The sequence below is a fragment of the Protopterus annectens genome, chromosome 1.part0 (genome assembly GCF_019279795.1).
Source record: "Protopterus annectens isolate FY-2018-M chromosome 1.part0, PAN1.0, whole genome shotgun sequence".
NCBI classification, from domain to species: domain Eukaryota; kingdom Metazoa; phylum Chordata; order Ceratodontiformes; family Protopteridae; genus Protopterus; species Protopterus annectens.
This window is the reverse complement of record NC_056725.1, coordinates 1,868,232,205-1,868,258,014: the sequence shown is the minus strand read 5'-3', so window position 1 is coordinate 1,868,258,014 and position 25,810 is coordinate 1,868,232,205. Positions and strand designations below refer to the sequence as shown.

Genomic DNA, 25,810 nt, shown 5'->3' with positions numbered 1-25,810 from the left:
TATATATATATATATATATATATATATATATAATATAAAACACAAAACATATACCTCCAAACAAAAGTAAATACACCAAAAAGGCTTTTTAAAGATAGTAGCAGAAATGAGAGGTATAGTTAGAGAAAAACAGGGGGCTGGAGGGAGGGTAACCAGGACTGCAACAGTGAATACTGAATAGTTCCTGTGTTGCCCATTTCCTTACTTGGATAGAAGGAAGTTTCTTTGCTCACCAGTGGGAGTGGGGAGCCTTGAGCAGCCTATCTGACCCCAGAGGAGTGACCTCAACACAAGAATCTTGTAGTTTATTGGCCATTTTGGGCCAATTTCTAGCTCTTTAAAGTTCCCTGCATAAAAACCCGCCTTGGCGCGTTTTTTTTGCCTATCCCTACTCAGCAACAGCTCCTCTCGTGGTCCTGCAGAGTGGTGCTAGCAGCAAAGAAACGAAAAGAGTGACTGCTTTCAAGATTTAAGTATATTTTACTGTTTTTACCTGTGCGACCGCCTTTCCTTGCCGAAAAGAGAGTTTAAACTGTTGATTTACCTGTTTTAAGCCTGTTTTCTGTGTTTTTCTCATACCTGCACTTTTAGAAGTTTGTTTGTTTGAATTTTAACTGTTGAGGCTGCCCACTCAAGTGCGCTAGCCTGTGTATTGAATTTACTGTACTTTTCCTGCTGTTTTCCTGAAAAAAACAAAAAAAGTATCCTTGTTTCCCGCCTTTCCTAACCTAGAATAGTCCCTTATACAGGCATTGCTGTATTCTGGACTTTTGAATAGTTCTTGTGTTGCCCATTTCCTTACTTGGATAGAAGGAAGTTTCTTTGCTCACCAGTGGGAGTGGGGAGCCTTGAGCAGCCTATCTGTCCCTGGAGGAGTGACCTCAGCACAAGAATCTTGTAGTTTATTGGCCGTTTTGGCCCAATTTCTAGCTCTTTAAAGTTCCCTGCATAAAAACCCGCTTTGGCACGGTTTTTTGCCTATCCCTACTCAGCAACAGCTCCTCGTGGTCCTGCAGAGTGGTGCTAGCAGCAGAGAAACGAAAAGAGTGACTGCTTTCAAGATTTAAGTATATTTTACTGTTATTACCTGTGCGGCCGCCTTTCCTTGCCAAAAAGCGAGTTTAAACTGTTGATTTACCTGTTTTAAGCCTGTTTTCTGTGTTTTTCTCATACCTGCACTTTTAAAAGTTTGTTTGAATTTTAACTGTTGAGGCTGCAAACTCAAGTGCGCTAGCATGTGTATTGAATTTACTGTACTTTTCCTGCTGTTTTCCTGAAAAAAAGAAAAAAAAAACAAAAATCCTTGTTTCCCGCCTTTCCTAACCTAGAATAGTCCCTTATACAGGCACTGCTGTATTCTGGACTTTTGAATAGTGTTGCCCATTTCCTTACTTGGATAGAAGAAAGTTTCTTTGCTCACCAATGGGAGTGGGGAGCCTTGAGCAGCCTATCTGACCCTGGAGGAGTGACCTCAGCACAAGAATCTTGTAGTTTATTGGCTGTTTTGGGCCAATTTCTAGCTCTTTAAAGTTCCCTGCATAAAAACCCGCTTTAGCATGGCTTTGCGCGATTGTACGCATAGCGCAGCATCGGGCAGCGCCACTTGGGTTTAAGCTATTCCCGGCTCCACAAAGTCTGCTCTTCACTTTTTCCCTTAGAACTGCTCTATCTCTCAAATTAAACATCCTATTCTCAATCTAAGGCCCTGCACTTGCCCATATAAGCAATCTTACAATTCAGCACTAGTAAACTAAAAGCACTACATCCCCATATACCCCCGAGTACCTTGTCCCCTATTGGTCCTTTTTGATTCAGTGATAAAGGAGTTCCCTATACTATTCTAGCATGTCCAAAGGTTAGTTAATGGTTTCCTCTCCAGTCCAGCTGGTGAATCTGAGAATCTTGAGGCAATGTTGCAACTGTCTCATGTACACAGACAACCCTCTCCTCCTCCCAACAAGTTCAAATATATGTGAGAGATGCAACCATATAGCCAAACTGGAGGCTGAGCTCTCTCAACTCAGAACTGGTGCAACCAGTCAGGAGGATAAGGTAACCTCACAAATCCAGTCTCACATAGTCCTATCACAACAGCAAACAAAACACATAAACACACAAAAACATACTCGGAGGCTCTAAATAAAAATCTGCCTAAGCAGCAGAGACTGCCAATGCAGACATCCAAGCAAACACTACCCCAAAACAAAACACTTGCAACACATAGCTCACAAAGTCAGTCTGCCAAACAGTCACAGCCCTTAAGGCTAAATAACACACCTGATACACTTGTAATAGGTGATTCTATAGTCAGACACACTGACGTCCCACTCACCAGGCTGAACAAAGAGAAGGTCACAGTGAGCTGCCTGTCGGGCGCTAGGATCCGCCACAAAACACAAGCACTCAGGTCACTCCAAAGCAAGTACAAATATGACTCAGTCATTGTACATGCTGGTGTGAATGACCCGAGATGTACCTCCCTTGACTACATGAAAAGAGACATAGAGGAGCTCTTTGATCATGTAGCCCAGGCCGGTATGACCCTGACCTTAAGCAGCATCTTACCCTCACCTAGAATGATGCCACAGTATCAAGACAAAATGATCGATTTTAACAACTGGCTAAAATTTTGGTGTCATTCAAAGGGGATCCAGTGGCTGTCAGCCTGGGATGACATGCTCAACAAGCCACGTTGCTTCGCTAGGGACGGCTTGCACCTGTCACCCCTGGGCTTTCGTATATTGGCAAAGACTCTTGCCACCCCCATAGTGCCTTTTTTAGGCAAGGCTCAAAAGACAAACCCACCTCCATAGACAACACAATGAATAAGAAACTAAGGGTAATGCTGCTAACCGCCAGAAGTCTAAACCTCAAGATGCATGCACTCGAAGCCCTCCTCAGTATGGAGAACATCGATATCTCTGCAGTGACAGAAACCTGGTTCAAGGCTCCAGAGAGCACACCAGCACGACCAGGTTATACCTCATATCATGCTTTTCGGCCCCAAAACTCAGACCGATCCACAAAAGGAGGGGGAGTATCCATATTCATCAAAGATACCCACACCTCCAGGTTAGTGGTGCTGCACGAAGCATCGGAGACCATCCATGTGCAACTAACAGTGGGCAAAACTGCTTTTCAGTTTGTAGCATGTTACAGACCACCCTCTCAAAATCAGGAATCCCACTCGGCTTTCCTGAGAACACTGGAGAATATGAAGATCTCTCCAAACACCATTTTATTGGGTGACTTCAACTTCCCAAACATAGACTGGGAGCATTACTCAAGCCCAAACACCCTAGCCCAAAGGTTCCTGGAATTTATAAACTCAAATGCTATGGAACAACTAGTCACCACTCCCACAAGAGGGGAAACATACTTGACCTAATCATCACCAACATGGGGACTCTATGCTCCATACCAGAGGTATACCCCTTATTGGTAAGATCGGACCATAAATTAATCTCACTGGATATCCACATCCCGACCCCACCCCCAGCCCAGAAAACCACAGTGAAAAACTTCTCAAAAGCGAACTTCACACTTCTCAAAACTGAGGTGGAATCCTTCAAGGCCCCCGGGCAAGTGGAAACTACAGCCCAAACTGCAGAATCCTATATAAAGACATTCTATGGACACCTCCAGGAATGCATGGATCATGCTATCCCAAACAAAACCAAGACCCAATCTTCCAAAGGCAGGCATCCAGTCTGGAGGACCTCAGCCATAAATAAGCTGTACAACAGCAGGAGGAAGCTACTACATGATGGAGCAAAATCCCTAAAAGGGAAGGCATCTCTGATCAATACTAGCAAAAAACTACGATCCCTCATAAAATCCTCCAAGGCCAGCTTTGAGAGAAAAATTGCACAGGAAACTAAAGATAATCACAAGGCTTTCTTCAGTTATGTTAGGAACCTGGGATGCAACTCCCAGATATGCTCAGAGTTGATCCAAAATGACAAAAAATACACTGAACCTACGGACATTGCCAACATCCTGGCAGACAGATTCAGTGCAAACTTCTCCCCCCCTCTCCCCCAAAAGAGCAAATATCTATCCCAGCAGAGTGCTGCCTCCCTAACATCTCAGATGCTCAGGTGAAAGCCGCCCTCTCCAAAGCAAAAAACACAGCATCAATGGGACCAGATGGTGTCCCAGGTTGCGTCCTACATAAACTCCATAAAGAACTAAACCCTCACGTAAAGCTGCTGAACAAACTCAGCCTTACTACAGGATATGTACCCAAAGAATGGTGTACAGCAACAGTGGTCCCACTCCACAAAGGTGGTGTCTCTACGGACCCCGACACTATTGCCCCATAAGCCTGACCAGCCTAGTCTGCAAAGCTATGGACAGGATCATCATGGAACTCATAAACAAAGACACTGGGGACCTATAGACACTAGATCCTACCCAATTCGGCTTTGTTAAGGACAGATCCTGCCTCTTGAACCTGGTCGACTTCTATGAAACAGTCACCAAGCCATAGATGAAGGGAAGGTAGTCCACACAGCCTACCTGGACCTCGCAAAAGCATTCAACACAATACCCCACTCAGGCATCATAGATAAACTATCCAGCTTAAATATAAACCCCTGTGTCACTAGATGGGTTGCAAACTGGCTCAAAGACAGAACCCACAGAGTCAGAATTGCTGGAGTCATGTCAGACTCAAAACCAGTTACAAGTGGCGTCCCACAAGGCTTAGTCCTGGGACCTCTCTTGTTCGGTATATATTTTTCTGAGGTACAGGCTAACACGGGAGGACTGTGGCTGACCAAGTTCGCAGATGACTGCAAACTGGGTGTCATAACTGACTCTCCAGCTGACACAAGTATCCTTCAAAAGGGTCTCACAGAGGCAGATAACTGGTGCCAGAGCCATGGCCTAAAGCTAAAAGCCAAAAAGTGTATAGTCATACTCTTTGGCAAAAACAAAGTGCCCACAAATTACCACATACATGGTAACCCATTAAGTACGAAGGAAGTAATTAGGGACCTGGGGACCCAAGTCGATAGTAATCTCTCCTTCGACAACCACATTGCCAAAGTGGTTAGAAAGACCTTCTATATAGCCCACCTTATCATGAAAGGATTCGCATCTAGATCAAGAGAGGTCACTGTGCCCCTTTATTCATCACTCATCAGGCCCATAATAGAATACAATGCCCCATTTGGGATGTACCTTACCCAACACCTGCAGCAACTAGAAAGACCCCAAAAGTACCTCACAAAGAGGATCAAGGGACTTAAACGGATGCCATATGCTGCTCGGTTAAAGAAACTCCAACTCTACTCAGTTGCATACCGCCTACTTAGAGGCAATCTATGCCTGACGTATAAAGCTATGTCCAACCCGGAATTAATGGACATGCTCCACCTCACAAAATCCAAATCCCTTAGAGCTACGCGCTCGAAGGACTTGAACCTCAGAACAGAAATAAATAGGACATGATGGTGGGACAGATTCATAACCCAGAGGCTCCCTTCGCTCTGGAATAGAATCCCAGTATATGTTAGGCAGAGACCCTCACTGACTCCCTTCAAGAGGAATCTTGATGAGTGGATGGGAGATCGTAGGTTTACCCCAGGGATTACTTCTGTGTCACTACTAGACAGAGGCACAGTAAACTAACCTTAAAAAGGGCACAGTAAACTCAATTCAAAGGGTGGCGAAAGCCAAATACACTCTGGCTAGGCTTGTAAATGCCCTAGGGCAGATAGCCTAGTATGAACCTATGAATACACTCGAACATCTACATTTATGGTAAGTGTACACAACTGTACTATGTTCTTCAAGTTTCAATGTTGCAGTCATTACATTTGGGTAGAATCCCACAGCTATAGTTGGGAGGATGGATTTATACAACATTAGGAGCGGCTAAAAGGCCCTGCAGGGCAGCAGTGGCAAAGCCTGCTCTGGATTTAGAAATGAGCGGTAAATGGTAATGTTTGGTGAACGTATGGACTGAGCTCCAGGTAGCAGCTTCTAGAATGTCTCTGGTAGAAACCCCTCTGAGAAAGGCTGGAGAAGTAGATGCAGCCCTGGTGGAATGAGATCTGATCCCCTTGGGGACAGGTTTACCATGGTGCATACAGCAGAAACGAATACAACGGCTTATCCATTTGGAAATAGTCTGCTTTGAAATAGCCTTTCCCTCTGCCCCTGCAGCAAATGCCACCAACAGTTATTCAGATTTTCTTAGAGATTTTGTCCTGTTTAAGTATAATCTTAGTTGTCTATGTACATCCAATGAATGCAGAATCGGCTCACCCTTGTTCTGTGGATTTGTGAAAAAAGTTGGCAGATGAATGGTTTGGTTAAGGGCCAGACTAGATACCACCTTAGGCATAAAGGATGGATTGGTCCTGTGAGCCACCCTGTCCGGGTAAAAAATAATGAAAGGTTCCACTGCCATAAGAGCCTGTAGTTCTGAAATCCTTCTAGCTGAAGTGACTGCTAAAAGAAAAGCTGTTTTCCAAGAGAGAAATTTTTGGTCCGCAGTAGCAGCTGGCTCAAAAGGAGGTAGAGTGAGTTTTTCCAAAACAAAATTGAGGTCCCATGCAGGAGTTGGTGCTCTCCTGGGAGGTCTTAATTGTTTAGCCCCTCTGAGATACTGTTTTAGCAGAGGATGGGAAAAGAGGGGAGGCTCTGTGTTGTAATGAGCTGAAATGGCAGAGGCATGGATTTTTATGGACGAAAAAGATAGGCCCTTGTGAAGCATCTCAGTTAAGTATTGCAGAATCTGAGGAATACTGGGCATTGCTGTGCTTATTCCTTGTGCTTGGGTTCCAGGCACAGAATCTTTTCCATTTGTCAGCATAAGATTTTCTAGTACTAGGCCTTCTGGCCTCCTAATGACATCCCTCACAGGTTTCCTGAGAGATGTAAAGGGGGAAATTAGTTGAGTAGCCATGCTGCCAGATTCAAAGTTTGGAGCTGAGTGTGCAGAATTTGATAGTTCTGCTGAGACAGTAGGTAAGGTGTCTGAGGCAGGTACCACGAAGGAAGGTGTGTCAAGTTGCGCAGGAGCGGGTAAAAGTGCTGGCGAGGCCAGTATGGAGCAATCAGAATAATTCTTGGTTTGTCCTGTCTGGCTTTTAGTAGGACTTTGGTGAGCAGAGGCAGAGGGGGAAAGGCAAAGACTGACAGTTTTTTCCAGCTGAAGGATACAGCATCCACTTTCCAAGCTTTTTTGTGATGAATTCTTGTGCAGAATTTGTCCAACTGATAGTTTTGGGGTGAGGCAAACAGATATATGTCTGGGCTCCCCCATTTGCGTGTCAACATGTTGAAAATTTGTGGCTCCAGTTTCCATTCGTGTGGGTCCATAATATTTCTGCTTAGTTCGTCTGCCAGAGTATTTTGCTTTCCTGGCAGGAACTGAGCTTGTAGATGTATTTGATAAGTCAAGGCCGTGTTCCACAATGCCATGGCTAGTCTGCAAAGGGGGTATGAATGTGTACCCCCTTGCTTGTTTATGTACCACATTACTGTGGTGTTGTCTGTCTTTATCAGTAGTTGCCCTGGATGAAGATAGTCCTTGAAGGCTGTCAGAGCATTCTGTACAGTTAGCATCTCTTTCTGATTGATATGTAGGTGCATATGATTTGGGCTCCATTTGCCCTGAATGCATCTTCCTGCCAGATGCCCCCCCCCCCCCCACAAGCATAGTCTGATGTATCTGTAGCGAGGGTTTGGGCGGCAGGGGGTGGAATGAATGACAGTCCCTTGTTTTGGTGGCAGGCCTCTCCCCACCACAGGAACTCTAGTTGCAGGCAAGGTATGTTAGGAATCATCGTTTCCAGGCTGTGACAATGCTGACTCCATAAGCTTTTTAGGTACCACTGAAGTTTCCTCATATGCAGTCTTGCATATGGAATTAGAAGACTGCAGGAGGCCATGAACCCCAAGGCCTGCAGAATTTGTCTTGCAGATAGCTGGGTTTTTGTGGCCACCTGTTTGAAGTAAGTCATCAATTGAATTTGTTTTTCTGGTGTAAGGTAAGTTATCTGGGCAGTTGTATTCAAGCTTGCACCCAGGAATGTAATTTTTTGAGAGGGTACCGGTTGTGATTTCTTTTCGTTTATGGTGTACACTAGACAAGTTAGAACCCTTTTTACAAACGCCAGATGTTTTAGAAGAGTGTCCTTGTTTTCTGCCTGAATTAGACAATCGTCCAGGTATGGATAAATTTGAATATTTCTTTGCCTACAAAATGCAATTACTGGTGCCAGGCACTTTGTGAAGACCCTGGGCGCAGTAGATAAGCCATAGGGCAGTGCAGAGAACTGGTAATGCAAGTAGCCTGCTTTGAAGCGAAGGTATCTTCTGCAAGATTCCCTGATTGGGATATGCAGGTAAGCCTCTTTTAAATCTAGAGTTACCAACCAGGCATCCTTGCCTAGCATAGGTAGCAACTGTTGTAGAGTCAGCATCTTGAATTTTGGAATGTCCAGAAATGTATTTAGAATGGATAAGTCCAGAATTGGACACCACGATTTGTCTTTTCTGGGTACCAGAAAAAGTCTTGAATAGAAACCTTGTCCCTTTTCCTTTTCTGGTACTGGTTGAATAGCCCCCATATTCATGAGGGACATGACTTGTTTCTGGGCCTCTGCCCACTGATTTGGAGGCACATCTGGCCATCCGTTTGAAATTGGCAACGTGTGGAAATGAAATCTGTATCCCTGGGATACTATATTTAAAACCCATTTGTCCTGGGTAATCAGTTGCCAGTTTCGTAAATGAAGTGCCAGTTTTCCCCTCAAAGGGGCAGCCAAAAGATAAGTGCTTTGTGATTGCAGAGGAAAGTCATTGAGATCGTTTACCATAGGGAGGTGCCTTGTTGCTTCTAGATTTGGAGGTGGAAGCACCCCATTGCTTTGTTCTAAAAGTTGCTTGCAACTGAAACCTGGAGCCTTTGGAATGTCTGGATTTCACCTGTGTGGCTCTAGTGGATACTAAAAAGGACCAGTTCTTAGTAGACCAGTGACTACTAAACCTGGGTGGCTGCACTTGTAAGACATCTTTCACAGTTTGCATAGATTTAGCTTTATCTTCCATCTTTTTGAAAACTTCTTCAGCCTTATTACCAAATAAACTGACATGTTGTAAAGGAGCATCCAACAATTTTGCTTTAACATGGTCAGGCAGACTTTGCTCCTTGAGCCAAGCATGCTTTCTTATCACAGATCCAGTTACAGCAGCCCTGCAACAGGCCTCCACGGAATCAAAACCACATTGCAAAGTATGTTTTTCAACTTGTTCAGCTGAATGTAATAAATCCTGCAACTCTATTTTCCACACAGTCAGAAATCAACATAATTTTCTGTTTAAGTAAACCCATGACATGCTGTTGATATTTAAGCATATGAAATTGACAGTTTAAAGCCCTGATTGCCAAGGTTGCAGACATATAAACCTTCTTACCCCATCTATCCAGCGCCCTAGAATCTCTATCAGAAGGGGTAGGATTTTTAGCAGTAGAGGCCTTAACGCCCTTGGGACCCTGAGAAATGGTTTCAGGGTCAACAGTAGGATTTCTGAAAAGGAATTTGTGGGAGTCAGGAATCCTGTAGTATCTGTCTGGCTTGCTAGGAGCCGGAGGCAGGGAATCAGAAGTCATACCGGATTCTGAGAAAACATCATCAACAATGTCTAGAACAGGAGGTATAGCCAAAGGCCTATGTTGAGGAAGAATAAGAAAATCCCTAAGTCTCTTTTTAGATTCAGAGAAATCCTGACTCTCCCAGTGAAAATGTTCCCCTAAGGTATGCTAAGTTTCTCCAAAAGTGAAATCCTCAGGGGGAGAGGCCGAAGGGATGGAGTCTTCTGCATCAGAGTCCTCATAAGTGGGTATAGATAATTCCTGATCAGAAGAGGAATCAGAAGAAATAGAAACCTGATCTGAAGATTCATAGTCAGTGCCTTGCCTAGGCCTCTTAGCAGGAGAGTGATTGGTACCCATGATCATGGTAATTAAATCTTCTGCTATTTTGATCATTTGTTTTTTATGCATTGGGGCCTGTACACGTGGCCCAAGCATTGTTTTTTTACACACAGAAGTAGTTTTTGGCCTTAATTTTGAAGATGGCATCGGTTTAATATACAAATCTTTAGGCCTGAAAACACCCTCAGAAGCCGGTGCCTGCTCAGCGGCTCCAGACCCATCTAAGGTAGAGACATCCGCGGGTTCAATACTTAAAGTATCTTGCGGCATACCGGACTCCGAATGGGTCTCAGTAGAGGGCTGTGAATCAAAAGTAGCGGGTATCAGGGGCTGCGAAAGCCCCTCATTGAGTACCGGTGACTGGCTTAGGAGAAACCTCATCGTCGGTTTTGGACCTCGACAGTCTGTCTCTGTCTTTTTCTTTGCATTTTTTTAGGTATTCCGGTAGTCGGATTGCTACACAACGATATTTCTGGATAGTTAAATCTTGAGCCACAATATTTAGATGCAAAAATATACAAACGTTTAATCGAGCGTTGATTAAATTTAGCACAAAACCAACAACAAGGCACGTTGTGATCAGGGCCTAGACAAGGAATACAGTACAAGTGAAAATACTTATGAGGTATTTGCTTCCCACAAATAATGCAATTATTAACTTTTACTGACATCGGTAAGGAGTAAGAAAAATTTTCCCAACGGGGTACTTAACTTTTAGTTGAAGACTTTGGTTCTGAAACTCGAAAACGAAAATTTCAGGAGTCGGCCGACCAGCACTTGCGAACTGCTTCTGCTTCGGGCACTGCGCGGCAAGAAAGACTGATGTAATGGCGTCGGCTGCATGTTTTCTACTCCTGACGACCTGATGTCATGGAAGAAGGGACAGCAACCGACGCAGGAACCAAGACTTTGTTAATCAGGCCGACTGAGGGCAACCTGCCAGCAGATAACCCAAATGTAATGACTGCAACAGTGAAACACGAAGAACATCAACTCATTTGCTACTTTGGGCAAAAAAAAGATTAATACGAAGGGACACCCTGTCCCTGTGAAAAAAAAAACAAAAAAGGAGAAATAGCCATAAACACCTGAAGCTCAGAAACCCTCCAAGCAGAAGTAACAGCCAGCAACAAGACAGTCTTCCAAGTACAAAGTTGCAAAGAAGTTGAATCAGCAGGCTCAAAAAGAGCTTGAGTCAATTTCTCCAAAACAAAATTAAGGTCCCAAGAAGGAGGAATATGTTTCCTTGAAGGCTTAACATGCAGGACACCTTTAAGAAACTGACCTCAAAACAAGAAGCCAATGGAAGATTAAAGGACAGACAAGCAGAAATGGCTGACAAATGGGACTTCACAGAAGAATAGGTCAAGCCAGGCTGGAGCAACTCCCACAAACAAGACAGGACCAAAAGGACACCCAATGAAAAAGAATTCTGGTTGCATGCATGGCACCAGACAGAAAATCTTTCCATTTGAACATATAAGTTTCCTTGCCTCCTGTAAAACCCTCAGCACGTCCAAAGGAAAGAGGTGCCTGACAGGAATCAAAACCTTATCACCCATAGTGTCAGTTTTAGAGTGGGCAAGTGAGGATGGATGAGAGACCCCTTGTCCTGTGTGAGAAAGTCCAGCCGGTAAAGTAACTTGTGGTGACTTCCCCTGGAAAGATGCATTAAGAGGAGGAATCAGTGCTGTCTTGGTCAAAAGGGAGTCATTAGCACGATTTTTGGGGAGTCCAGCTGAATCTTCTGCAGGATTCCTAGAATTTACAGGAAGAGGAGGGAAAGCGTAAAGAAACATCTCCTTCCAAGGTAAAGAAAGGGTGTCCATCTTCCACTCCAGATGGCATGCACTCTGGAACAGAGATGAGGGAGCTGCCCATTCAGAGGGGAGGCAAAAAGATCTACCTGAGGAACACCCAACCGATGGACAATGTTCAGAAACACGTTTCTGTGAAGCATCCATTCAAGAGTGTGTTTTGGACCTGCTCAAAGAGTCTGCTACTAGATTGCACGCAGAAGGACTGTATACTGCCAGAAGAGTTAACTACTAACTGATAGCCGCCTTCCCAGGCCTGAAGAGCCATCCTGAAAAAGAGGTATGACTATGTGAGTCTCTGCTTGTTGACATACAAAATCACTGTAGTGTTGTCTGTGTACAGCTTCAAGGGGCCTGTACAGAACATGGGGTGAAAATCTTGAAAGGCCAAAAGCAGAGCTCTCGTCTCTTTGATGTTGATATGATGTGACATTTGATGGGGAGGCCAGAAACCCTGAATTTTCAGGTGGCTACATAACTGAGGCATTGAACAGTTCTTGAAAGGGGACTGGAGGCTAAAAGAGCAGGCCAGAGTACAGAGCAAACTGTTAAATCCATCACTCAAATTCCTTTTTAGACCAGGAAGAAGAGGTACACTGAATCCAGAGGATAGCAATGCTGCAGACAAACCAACATGAGGTACTACTGAGGCTTCCCTATAACATTGGAATAGAAGAAGCCATGAAACATACGGCCCAAAGAAACACTCTGGCTGGAATAGGAGTCACAGGAAGAAGAGACTGAAAGAAAGCTGTCAATTACAAAACATTTGGAAGTGTAAGAGAGGCCAACATTGGCACTGTCTGAATCCTGCATTCCAGATATACATGATACTGACAGACAGTCAGGATGGACTTTTGGAAGTTGACAGTGAACCCCAGACTTTGAGAAGAGAGATGGTGAACTCCAGATCCTGTAAACAGGCGACCTGAGAGAAGGTGCGTGAAACAACAGATTATCTAGATAAGGAAAACTCTGAATGCCTTAGAACCTGCAAAAAGCAATCACAGGAGCTAGGCATCTTGTGAATAGCCCTGGGGCAGTAGAGAGGCCAAAGGTCAAAGCAGAGAACTGAAAATGAGAGGAAGAAACACAAACAAACATTTGAAGCTCCACACGAACACAATGAACGCTCTTGTCACAACATGCGTTTTCGTCCATAAACATTACGGACTTCATCAGATATACTAATTAACTTAAATTACCACTTTATATATAAAAACAAATTTAAATTATCCTATAGAAAAGTTTGCATTTCAGTGCAACCTATCAGGCTCACAAGGACTCATTAATATTAAAAATTAAGATAGAACTTATGAATTAAAACTCAAGCATCATTATTGTGCACTAAACTTCTAATAAAATCTCATGTTATTCTAAGAATAAACACAATTAAATTTTCTTATCATATTAAAATTTGATATTACAAATAAATAATTAGATTTTTTGTTAATACATTTATATTACACTTTCTACTTTCTTCGAAAGTACCAAAAAGAAATATGTTGTCGCCATCTGCTGGCCAAACAGTAAGTAGCAATATATAAAAAAGACTTCAAATTTTGGCTGCTTTAAGTTTTAGGACCGATGTTAATGAAATATGCTCATTTAACCCTGGTGCTTTTGTGGCTTCTAACATAATTTGCCACCAAAGCTCTTTATATTCCAACCATTCCTCCCATAAACCACCCCTAATCTCTTTTTTAACATGTTCCAATACAAAAAACAAAAACTTTGAACCATCACATTCCTTAGTATGTTTATATAAAGAATTAGTCTCTTCTGCCCTAGAAATATCATAAGTGTGTTCATATATTCTCCTCCTCAGCACCCTTTCGGTCTTTCCAACATAAAATGAACTGCATTTGTCACAAAGAGCCAAATATATCACTCCCTTTATGTTACAATTATAATACCCTTTGCTATTAATGGTTTCGTTATGGACGAAAACGCATGTTGTGACAAGAGCGTTCATTGTGTTCATGTGGAGCTTCAATAAACTAGTGTGGAGTTTTCTGGCTGGTGCATCTGTTCATTCATCGTTGGTAGCTGCTATACATTTTTTGTTGTTTTTTGGACAGTGGTTGGTGCCTTTGAACTTTTACAAACAAACATTTCCTGAAAAGAGGGTCATTAGGGATACAATGGTAAGCATACTTCAGATCCAAAGACACCAGAGAAGCCTGGGGTAGTAAAAGAGGAAGCAGAGTTTGTAAAGTAAGCATCCAAAAAGAGGGGACCTTGAGAAAGGTGTTGAGCAGGGAGAGATCCAGAATAGGTCTCCAAGTGCCCTCCTTTCAAGGAACTAAGAACATCCAGGAATAAAAACCTCTTTCCTACTTGGGAAGGGAGAACAGGCTGAATGGTTCCTTAAGTTCACCAGGGACCCTAGGACCTCCAAGAAATGAGGAAGTTGCTTTACAGCAGGTTGAGGAATCCCTGAAATAGTAGGGACAGAACAGATTTCCATATTATGAAGTAGCCCTGATGGATGACAACGAAGTCAAAAGTGGTGTAAAGCCAAATTGGAAAACGAAGGGACAAAGGAACATGGTCTAAGAGAGTGTGTGTGTGTGTGTGTGTGTGTGTGGGGGGATGGATTGTCAAAGAGCAGACGGCTAATCAGATAAAGGAGGATTCTGGGTCACAGAGGTCTGAGAAGTCTTAGCACAGGAGGCTCACCTACCACCCTTCCTGCCCTTGGAGGCCTGGCAGGGTTGCCTGTGGAAAAAAAGCAGATCTAGAAAATAATTCATCTGGAGCTTAGGAGAGACAAAAATATGTTTAAGGTCCTGCAATGCTTTGCCTTTCTCTTAAACAGGTCAGCAGCAGCAGTCCCAAAGGAGCATCCAACAAGCTAGCCTTAATGTCCTCAGGCAAAGACAGGAGATGAAGCCAAGAATAACTACTCGTGACAGACCCCACTCGGGCATAATAGATAAACTCTCTCAACTAGGCATCAATCCATATGTTACCAGATGGCAGCAAACTGGCTCACTGATAGAACCCACATAGTCAAAATAGGGGAAGTCACCTCAAGCAGTAGACCTGTAACAAGCGACATACCCCAGGGTTTGGTCTTGGGGCCTCTTTTATTTGACATTTACTTTTCTGAGGTGCGGGCCAAAACCAGTGGGCTATGACTGACCAAGTTTGCAGATGACTGCAAGCTGGGTGCTGTCATCAGTTCCCCTAGTGATGTGGACATCCTCCAAGAGGGTCTCACTCAGACAAATGACTGGTACCAGAAACATAGCCTCAAGCTGAATACCAAAAAATGCATCATCATCCCCTTTGGGGAGAGTGACGTCCCCACAAATTATCACATTAATAACAATGTCCTAAGCACACAATCAGTCGTGAGGGATTTGGACACCCAGGTTGATAGCAACATGAATTTGACCACCATGTTGCTTCCACTGTATGGAAAGCCTTCTACATGGCCTACCTCATAAGTAAGGGTATCTCATCCAGGGACAAGGAGGTCATAACATCCCTGTATTCTTTCTTTATAAGGCCCATTATTTAGTACAATGCCCCTTTCAGCATGTACCTCACAAAGCACATGCAGCAGATGGAGAGACAACACAGGTTCCTCACCAGGAGAATCCAGGGCCTCAAACATCTACCATACGCAAAATAGGCTAAAAGCCCTATTCCTCTACTCAGGTTCATAAAGACTCCTCAGAGGTGACCTCTGTCTGGCATACAAGACAATCACGGACCTCACACCTTGATGGGACTGCTGCATATCCGGAAGTCAAGTTCCACTCGAGTAACCCACATGCTCGGCCTCAACTTGGTCTGCGACATCAACAAGACTTGTTGGAGGGACAGATTTGTGTCCCAGAGACTCCCTCGTCTATGGAACAGACTCCCCCCTCAGCATCAAGCAGAGTACCTCTTTACCCCTTTTTAAGTGCAACCTGGATAACTGGATGGGAAACAGAAAACATACCCCAGGGATTCCACCCGTGTCCCTGCTGGACAGGGGCATCAGGTGCTGATTTGTCTAAACATGGGCTAAACTCTTGGCTAGGCTTATAAGAGCCTCAAGGCCAATAGCCTAGTAGCCGCCTATGATCCTATGGAAGAGGGCAATAGCTTGGAAGGTTTGTCAGAAGAGACTGACTCCACAGCAGGATCAACAGAAGGACAATTAAATAAAAATTGACAATCCTCAGAGACCTTATAGAACCTGTCAGGAATCTTAGGAGCAGGAGGCTGAGAATCGGGAGACTTGGAAGCAGCAATGAAATTATCAAACAAAGCAGCCAACACAGGAGGAACTGCAGAAGGTTTAGGAGTATCTACCTGAAGCAACTCATAATATCCCTACTGAATATCAGACAATTGAGAAGAATCCCACTTAAAGCATTCCATCATCCTAGCAACTGTGCCCCCAAAGGGCAGCTACTCAAAAAGGAGACTCAGGGCTAACAGACTCCTCCTCATTAGAACCAAAAAAGGCAAAGGCATCAGTGAAGAACAGGACAAGGACCCCCTCATCAGACCCTGAATCCTCATCTGAGGAATCAAGGTTCCAAGGCTGTTTAGAAGGGTTAGAGGTGCAAGGTGGAGCAGGCACTGATACCTCTTGAGGAAGCTTCAGGCCCATTAAGGCAGAAAACAAAACCTGAGTAAACTCTTGCCATTCCTTTTGAGAATCCTTAGGATGGACTGAAACATTCTTCGTCTTTTGTCTTTTCTTGGAAGGGATGTCAGCCTTAACAAATAATGGACATTCCAACCTCTGGCAAGATTCAATAAGAGTAGCTGGAACCTCCTCTCTGACTAATATCTGTGGCATCCCTCTAGGATCCTCTGAGGTAATCAATGGTGGTTCCCCCTCGATGTCCAAAGCAGACACCTGCAAAACCTCAGAGGACACGCGAAAAGATGGATCCATGAAGGCCTCCAATGGGGTCACAGAAGAGGAATCCAATGCAGACACTGGACAGCCTACAGAGCTATTATTCGCTTCTAGAGGGGCATCCGAAGGAGGCTGGACAGCTAAACAATCTGACTGAGACTTCTTGGTCGCCTTCTTACCTAGTGGGAGTATCTTGAGGTTAATGGATTCTGCCATGCTACCTTGGGTTAACTGTTTAAGCCATTAGTTTTCAAGATAAATGGCCAGGGAAGACAAATGGCTTCTGAATGTCTTAGGCACAAAAGCCTTACAGATACTACAAAATATATGGTCATGGGAAGCACCCAAACAAGAGAGAGACTGTTTGTGATGATCCTTATGGGGAATCTGCCTCCCACACTGACATTTTCACTTCTTGGATGACATAAATACTAGGAAAGCAAGATAAAATACAAGACCAAAGAAAAGAAAAAAACAACCCCAACGGGCTACTTATCTAATGGAGAGGTATTCAGCAAAGCAACATGGTGTTCAGCCCAACGAGTGACAATGGCTTTTGAACTGGCAGCAAAGAAGTTCTAGGTAACTGCATCCGTATGTTACTTTTATGCCCTTTGTCCTGTGTGGGAGCACATGTGTGAAGTATGGTACATAATTTAATATACTAGAACATCAGGCTGTCCTAGGTGTGAAATTCTTATAGTAAAGTATACTGCAACAGTGATACAGAAGGACATCTGTGTATGCAGTTATATATGTCAGCATCATCTTAAGTTGAAACCACCTACCTTTTCTTGGCGGCTGCCATTTAGTTGTGACAAGTGACGAATTCTGACTGCAATATTAGGACTACAAAAAACTTTTCCTGGTTGTTCTGAAGTCTCATCTACAAAATGAAGCAAGTACACAATGTTGTTTACATAAAACTGTGTGTGTTCTCCTGCAATACACTATTCTCATCTTGACATAACTGCCACTAATTACTTCTTTAAAACAGCTGTGCCGCAAATAAGCAGAGGCTCAAACAACAGAATATTTCAGGAATCATCAGTCAAATGAGCATTAGTTACTAGCTTTTAGAAAATAAACTTAAAATCAATGGACTCCAGTAGATACTCAATGTCCCAAAGAGGTATTCTGGTATGAAATCTATGTTCCATGACTGCAACATTTTACTACAGCTATTTCCTTCCTGTTTGCGAACTGCTCCTCTTAAAAAGCTGTGTGTGATTAGCAAGCAGAAGAAAAGAAAATACTGTTGTATAAGAACTTACCATAACAGTAGATGTCATACTTATCACTGTTGCAGTATTTGTTACTATGCAGACATTTTGCCAACAGTAGCCAAACATCCAGCCAGCATACCAAAGCCTGGGCTCTTTCAATGTGCCATATGTTAGATATACATCCTAGATCCTAAGAGTAAGGTACATGAGTGAAATACAAGTGCAAAATCCTCAGAAATCAACTGACACAGGACAACTGGATCAGCATAGGAGGATTAAAAAAAACATGGTACGTAGATTTCTGGTATGATATGCTGTGTGTTAGCTGGTTTTTCCTCCCACGGGCTGCTTGCAATTTACAAAAAAGGGGTTTTGGAGGAGTAACATACTGATAAAATTTTAAAATACAGTGACAAGAACTGTCCAGAAGTTCAGTACGTGGATGCAGAGCAGAACTCAATCGGACAATCATAAAGGCAGCTCCTGATCTTCGAAGAAAGAATCAATGATACTCCAGCAATCACAAAGAATGGCCGAGTCTCAAGAATGAGTATGTTGATATGCAGAATGCTCATCTAGAAGTCTAGCTTACAACTATTTGGTTGGAAATTAAAGATATGAAGCAGACTCTGAAGGATCACTCTGCAGTCCAGGGGGAAAATAAGGAGAGGAAGTGGAGATGACTCTGTCTGACCATGCCTCTGCAAGGACTGGTAAGTGAGAATGCAGAACTGAAAGCCAGGATGAAAGAGGCAAAGGCAAGAAGTGAATATATAAAGGCAAAATTATTAAAATTAGAAGATTGAAGAAGGAAGAATCTTTGTTCGGTTGAAGTGCTGGAAAGGTCTTTGTCTAAATTTTGTGCTAAATGCTAGCTAAGTCACTGGTAATGGAAAAAAGTCTGATACTGGTGGAAAGGGCCCACAGGACAGCTTAGCAACCAGTCAGGGAAGCAATAAAGAAATCTTGATCAATCATAGGTTTTCAAACCTATACCTTAGAGAAAAGACTGTTGGACATTCTGTGGGGACCAAGTTCCATCTGGGCAATTGGTGAAGCATCTGTATTTGTTGAGTTGTTTTTTAAGTTGGAAATGGGAAGGAAAATCTATTTTTTTTGTCAGTAATTCAAATGTGTAAGCAGAAAAGACTTGGGTGGAGGCTTCAGTACCCTCCAGCATTCAAGATTTTTTTCCAGAGAGACCCAAGACATTTCCTGACCAGCCCAAGCTGAAGGATTGCCACAAAGCCTACTAACATGTTTAGCACAGATTCCAGGGAAGCACGGCAAGACTCATGTGATGTGCAGATGCAGCATTAGAAGATGCATCGGGTCCAGGAGCTGTAAAGTCCTTTCCATTGTTTCAGAAACAACAGATGCTGCAGAAGTGAGTGTATATTACAAACAGCAAATGGAAGATGATAAAATATGGACAATACGTGGACAGAAAAGTTTATTTTCTTTCTTTCTTACACAGTAGTAACACAAGTTGCTACTACTGAGACTGGGATTAAGTTATCTGAATGAGGCCAAACTTCTGTTTGATATGTTTCGTTAATTTTATTCTTAGGTTTTTGAAAATGAAATGTGCTGGACATAGATATGCAGTGGGGGAGAGGTTTGGATAGGCCAATGAATTGTAAAATTTCTTCTAAGTCAGAGATATAAGCTGTGGTTTATCCGGAAAACTGCCCTGTGACATACTTTTAAGACTTTCTTTTGTTTCTTTTATGGATATTAATTTGACATAAGGGATTTACGCATTATCATGGAACTTATAAACAAAGACATTGGCAACCTTCAAACACTGGACCCCACCCAGTTTGGGTTTGTGAAGGGCCAATCTTGTCTCCTGAACCTGATTGACTTCTTCAAATCAGTCTCCAGAGCTGTGGACGAGGATAAGGCAGTCCACACAGCCTATCTGGACCTCGCCAAGGCCTTTGACACCATCCCCCACTCTGAAATCATAGATAAACTTACCAAACTGGACATTAATCCCTACGTCACTCAATGGGTTGCCAACTGGCTTACTGACAGAACCCAGACTGTAAAAGTAGCCAACTCCAAATCCAGCTCCAGACAAGTGATAAGTGGTGTATCTCAGGGTTCAGTCCTGGGACCGCTCTTGTTTGTCATCTACTTCTCTGAAGTACAGGCCAACACTAAGGGACTCTGGCTAACAAAGTTCGCAGATGACTGCAAACTGGGAGCCATTATTGAATCCCCAAATGATGTGGATATTCTACAAAAGGGCCTTACAGAAACAAATGCTTGGTGCCAGAGCCATGGGCTCAAGCTTAATGCCAAGAAGTGTATAGTTATCCCCTTTGGGAAAAAAACATGTACCAATGAATTATCACATAGGTGGCATTACACTAAACACCGAAAGTGTGATGAGAGACGTAGGGCCACAGGTGGACAGTGGTCTCACCTTCGATAACCACATCGCCACAACAGTCAAAAAATCCTTCTATGTGGCACACCTCATCACTAAAGGCTTTTCATCCAGAAAAAAGGAGGTAATTGTCCCACTGTACTCATTCCTCGTTAGCCCCATTATAGTGTACAACACCCCATTTGGTACGTACCTCACAAGACATCTGCAACAGCTGGAAAGGCCGCAGAATTACCTCACTAAAAGTATCACAGGCCTAAAGCAGATGCCCTATGCTGACCGTCTAAAAAAACTCCAGCTATACTCTGTGGCATATCATCTACTCAGAGGCGATCTCTGCTTAACATACAAGGCCATGTCAAACCCAGAGCTGTTGAACATGCTCCACTTAAAGACATCCCAATCCCTCAGAGCCACATGCTCCAGGGATCTAAACCTTGTCAACACACTGAACAAAACATGCTGGAGGGATAAGTTCCTGACCCAGAGACTCCCCATACTCTGTAATGACTGCCCATACATGTCAAGCAGAGTGCCTCCTTGGCCCTCTTCAAAAGGAACCTTGACGACTGGAAGGGAGATAGGAAATTCACCCCAGGGATCACGTCAGTCGTCCTGCTAGACAGGGGTCCAGGGAAGAAATATCCAGGGAATTGTTATGGCTAGGCTTGTATAGGCCCTAGGGCCAATAGCCTAGTAGCAACCTATTATGTGATTGTATGTGACTGTCAATCTCCACCTTGTTATTGTGTGGGGATAAGAAGATATTTGCTTTTTTTGAAGATCTATGTTCTTGAGAATAATACTTTTTTTTTTTTAGCAAGTTTAATGTGTGAATATGGGAAATGTTTTGTGATGGTTTGTTAATTTGAGAGTTAATTAATATTGTGTTTTACATTGAAAATGGTAATGACTGGGATTTATGCTGTAGATTCTAGTGATTAATAACATCACTGGCCATATGAACAGATGAGCCTATCGCTTTTTTATGGGATATGTGAATATGGTGAGCTGGGGAAATGGTTCATAGCAAGAAATAGAAGTTATGTTCTTACCATAACGTTCCATGTTAGTTGTCTTCTTCTCGCCTTCTTTCTTGCTGGATGGGTTCGGAGCCGACCTCGGCTCCGACTCGGCCACTCTAAAAGCTCGAGAGTTGGTTCCACCGGCTCGAGGCTCCCCTTATATCCCACAATGCTAGGCGGTATTACCTCAGATCTCGTTTGTAAGCTAGGCCCAGCCAATAATAAATCCAGAACTACTGGAAAAGGGAAACCCCACCTCTATAAAAAGAAGGGAAGAAGGTGACCTGAAGCCCGATGGAGGAATATATGCACAGAATAGCATATACCTATATCCAATAGAGGTGGTAGAAAGAGAGGTCACAATCAAACTCCTCTAGGTCTGTCCAGGCTAGGGGGAAGGAGGGTGGGGCCAAGAAAGAAGAGAAGAAGACAACTAACATGGAACGTTATGGTAAGAACATAACTTCTATATGTTAAGTTGTCCATCTCGCCTTCATTCTTGCTGGATGGGACCGCGTCCTAGCACCTTGTCCCGGTGGCCTATCGGAACAGACTCTTGAGTACAGTGGAACCAAAATTAGCTCTATGTCTAGAAGCTAAATCCAACTTATAATGAGAAATGAAAGTGCGAGGAGTAGCCCATGTAGCTGCTGCACAAATGGTATCAATAGGCAGCCTGTCTTGGAAAGCTATAGAGGTAGCCAAAGCTCTAGTCGAATGGGCCTTTGGTTTGTTAGGCAACTTCTGGTGTCTAATTTCATACACAAAGGAAATCAGGGATGTTAGCCATCTGGAAAGTGATACCTTCGAAACTGAAAGGCCCTTTCTGCCTTCTGCATAAGAGACAAACAACTGGTCAGTTTTTCTGATCTGTCTGGTCCTATCCAAATAATACCTTAATTGACGATGAACATCTAGCCAATGCAGTTTTTGTTCAGACCTGTTAGAAAAGTTAGGAAAAAACACAGGGAGGTCAATGTTTTGATTTAGATTTGCCGCCGAGGCTACTTTAGGTAAAAAGGATGGATTGGTCCGTAAGGATACCCTATCCTTATGAAACAACAGATACGGTGGTCGACTGCTGAGTGCATGAAGCTCTGAGACCCTCCTAGCTGAAGTAATGGCTACCAGAAAGAGAGTCTTCCAGGATAGCAATTTCATTGAACAGGAAGCTGCAGGTTCAAAAGGGGGAAGAATCAAAGATGTGAGAACTAAATTAAGGTCCCAAGACGGAGGAGGATTTCTTATAGGAGGTCTAAGAAGAAAAACTCCCTTCAAGAAAGCTTTGCAAAGTTTGTGAGACATGATGGCAGAATCTGAGATGCCCACATGAAAGTTAGATATAGCTGCCAATTGAACTTTCAGAGTAGAAGGAGATGAACCTGCATGGAAAAGTTCAGCTAGAAAATCAAGGACTATTTGGATGGGAGCAGTGAAAGGATCTATGTCCCTTCCTTGAGCCCAATAGGAGAAACGTTTCCACTTACTAAGATAAATCTTCCGAGTGGAAGATTTATGGGAAGCTATCAAAATATCTCGAACAGAGTGAGATATTTGAGGAAGCCAGGCTAAGGTAGGAACTGGAGGAACCAAGCAGTGAGGTTCAGAGAGGGGAGGGAGCGATGTAACTGACCCGACTGATGGATCAAAAGATCTGGAACTAGGTCCAGATGCCAGGGTTGCTCCAACAGAAATTGATGTAGAAAGGGGAACCAAACCTGTCGAGGCCAGTAAGGAGCAATGAGGAGCAATGAGGATCAATGATGCCTTCTGAGCGATAGCTTTCTGTATCACCTGAGAGATTAGTGGGAAGGGAGGTAATGCATACAGAAGTCCCCGGGGCCAATCTTGGACTAGAGCGTCTCTGCTGGGCTGGCCTGGTAAGGGGAAGAGGGTAAAATAATCTTTGCACTTGCTGTTTTGGGGAGTAGCAAAAAGGTCGCAGCAAGGCTGACCCCACTTGAGAAAAATTTTCTCCAAGATAGAATCTTTCAGAGACCACTCGTGAGGCATGAGGATAGCTCTGCTCAACTTGTCCGCAATGAGATTGGACTTCCCGGGGATGTGCGTTGCTATCAGAAACCGCTGAGAAGAAATCGCCCATTGCCACAGTCTGAGTGCTTCTCGACATAGGGGGTAGGACCTGATTCCGCCTTGTTTGTTGATATACCACACTACAGACATGTTGTCCGTCTGAATTGCTATCGTTCCCAAGGGAAGAGAGTCTTGAAGGGCTTGCAATGCTAGAAGCACTGCTCTCATCTCTAGAACATTTATATGCAAGTGGCATTCGTCTGGTTGCCATATGCCCTGGACTGTCCTGCCCTGATAATGCCCCCCCCACCCGATCAGGGAGGCGTCCGTTGTCAGAGTAGCAACCGGGGGGGAGGGACAAATGGTCTTCCTAGGAAGAGCTGGGGGGAAGAAATCCACCAAAGAAGATGATTCCTGCATGCTTGCGTAATCACAATGGTGTGGGACACCGGAAGTTGTTGATACGACCATTGTGTGAAGAGCATCCATTGAAGGATTCTCATGTGAAATCTGGCTAATAGAAGTAGAGGGATAGCAGCCGCCATAATCCCCAGTACTTTTAGAACTAATCTGACTTTGACTCTGTTGCTGTGGAAAAGGAGGGAGACCAGTTTGTGGATGTCTACTATTCTTTGGTCTGTGAGTCTCGCAGACATGTTGACTGTGCCTAGATTTGCGCCTATGAAGGTAATAGCACGACAAGGCGACAAAACAGACTTTTCGCAATTTATTGAAATACCTAACTTTCGAAAAATGCGAAAGGTGTAGTCTCTGGCAATTAGAAGAAGATGCTTGGTACGAGCTGTGAGGAGCCAGTCGTCTAAGTATGGAAACACCTGGAATCCTTGACGTCTCAGGTGAGAAGCTACCACTGCCATGCATTTGGTAAACACCCGGGGGGCAGTGGTGAGTCCAAAGGGCAGGGCTCTGAATTGAAAGTGACTGGTTCCCAGCCTGAAGCGGAGGAATCTCCTGGAGCGTCTGTTCATTTTTATATGATAGTACGCATCCTGGAGGTCTATAGAGCACATCCAGTTTTCCTTTCCCAATAGGGGTAGGATGGATTGTAGCGTGACCATCCGAAATCTTGTTTTCTTGACAGACTTGTTCAAGATACTGAGATCCAAAATGGGTCTCCAGTCCCCTGTTTTCTTTGGAACCAAAAAGAACTTGGAGTAGATTCCGGATCCTTGCTGGTCTACTGGCACTGGCTGAATGGCTCTTTTTGCAAGCAACTTTGATATTTCCAACGCTGCTTGATCCCTTTGAGCGGGTGGAACATCTGGAAGGGATTTTTTTGATTGATTTGGAATGCGAAAGAACGGAATGGAATAGCCTTCGGAAATGATGGACTGTACCCACTTGTCTTGAGTTACGGATCGCCAGGCTTCTGGGTACAGTGACAATCTTCCCCCGACTGCCTCCGAAGGTGGACAATCGGGCAACACCTCAGGGCTTATCGGAAAAGGTTTCTCGATTGCCCTGGTTCTGCGGACCCCCCCTGCCTCTAGGGCGACGTCTACCATTATTGTTCCCCTCTGCCTCTGGAGGGGAACCGACTCTGTGCGTCAGGCAAAGTCCCTTGAGATTGTTTGCGGAACCACATTTTTCCACTTTTCTGGCCTTTGGGGTAAGGCCTAGAAGGAGTAGAAAAACGGACTCCGACGGCAGAAAGAGTTTTGCCATCCGTCTCGCACCTCGACAAGGTTTCTTTCACTTGAGGACCAAAGAGGGATGATCCATCAAACTGGGAATTAGTGAAAGACGTTTTAAAGGGGTCTGCAAAATTGCATAGCCGCATCCAGGCATGCCGGCATAAGGCCACACCTGTCCCTGCGGCTCTGCTCGCTCCATCAGCCGCATATGAGAGGAGGTGCATGGAGGAGTTAGCTATAGAATTTAGGGTAGCCAGCTGAGCGTTCATCTTGTCCTGAAAACCCGCAGCTGTAGGATCCTTTAACATCTCACTCGCTTCCTTGATCAAGTCTCTTTGAAGACAAGTGAAATGACAGAGGTAGTTCAGCGAACGCATAGCAAAGGTCGCTGACGAAAACATCCGCTTCCCGTACCTGTCCATAGACCTAGATTCCTTGTTAGGAGGATGGACAGGCACCGAAGGATCGGCTAGCTCCTTCTTAGTGGCGGCAGCTACCACCATAGCATCCACAGAAACTCCCTTAGTCAGAAACTGCTTATCTGCTGGTGCTGTGATAAACTTTGAAGGTCTCCTGGGGGTAGGATCCACAGAGTCAGGAGCCATCCAAGCCTTTTTAGCTGCCACCTGCATGAGGGGGTCAAAGGGGGGGGGACACCCATGAGGTGGAAGGGCGAGAGCCAAACGCCTCAAGATACACAGATTCATCCTCCGAAGGGTTAAGGGCTGGCCAATTTCCCCTCTGTTTCGGGATCTCTAGGATGTCTGCAAATGAGACATCTTCAGAGGGGGAATGGGGGGAACCCTCGGAATCCTCTAAATCCGTGT

General features: G+C 44.1%; 1 protein-coding gene across 1 annotated transcript in view; it reads right to left on the bottom strand.

Annotated features, from left to right (window-relative positions):
- CPLANE1 (ciliogenesis and planar polarity effector 1) overlaps nt 1-25,810 on the bottom strand; it is a 4,248,669-nt gene that overhangs the window by 1,627,221 nt on the left and 2,595,638 nt on the right. Inside the window, exon 28 of the mRNA XM_044076333.1 lies at nt 17,434-17,531. Within this exon, the coding sequence (XP_043932268.1) occupies nt 17,434-17,531 (98 nt within the window). The remainder of the gene's footprint in view (nt 1-17,433; nt 17,532-25,810) is intronic.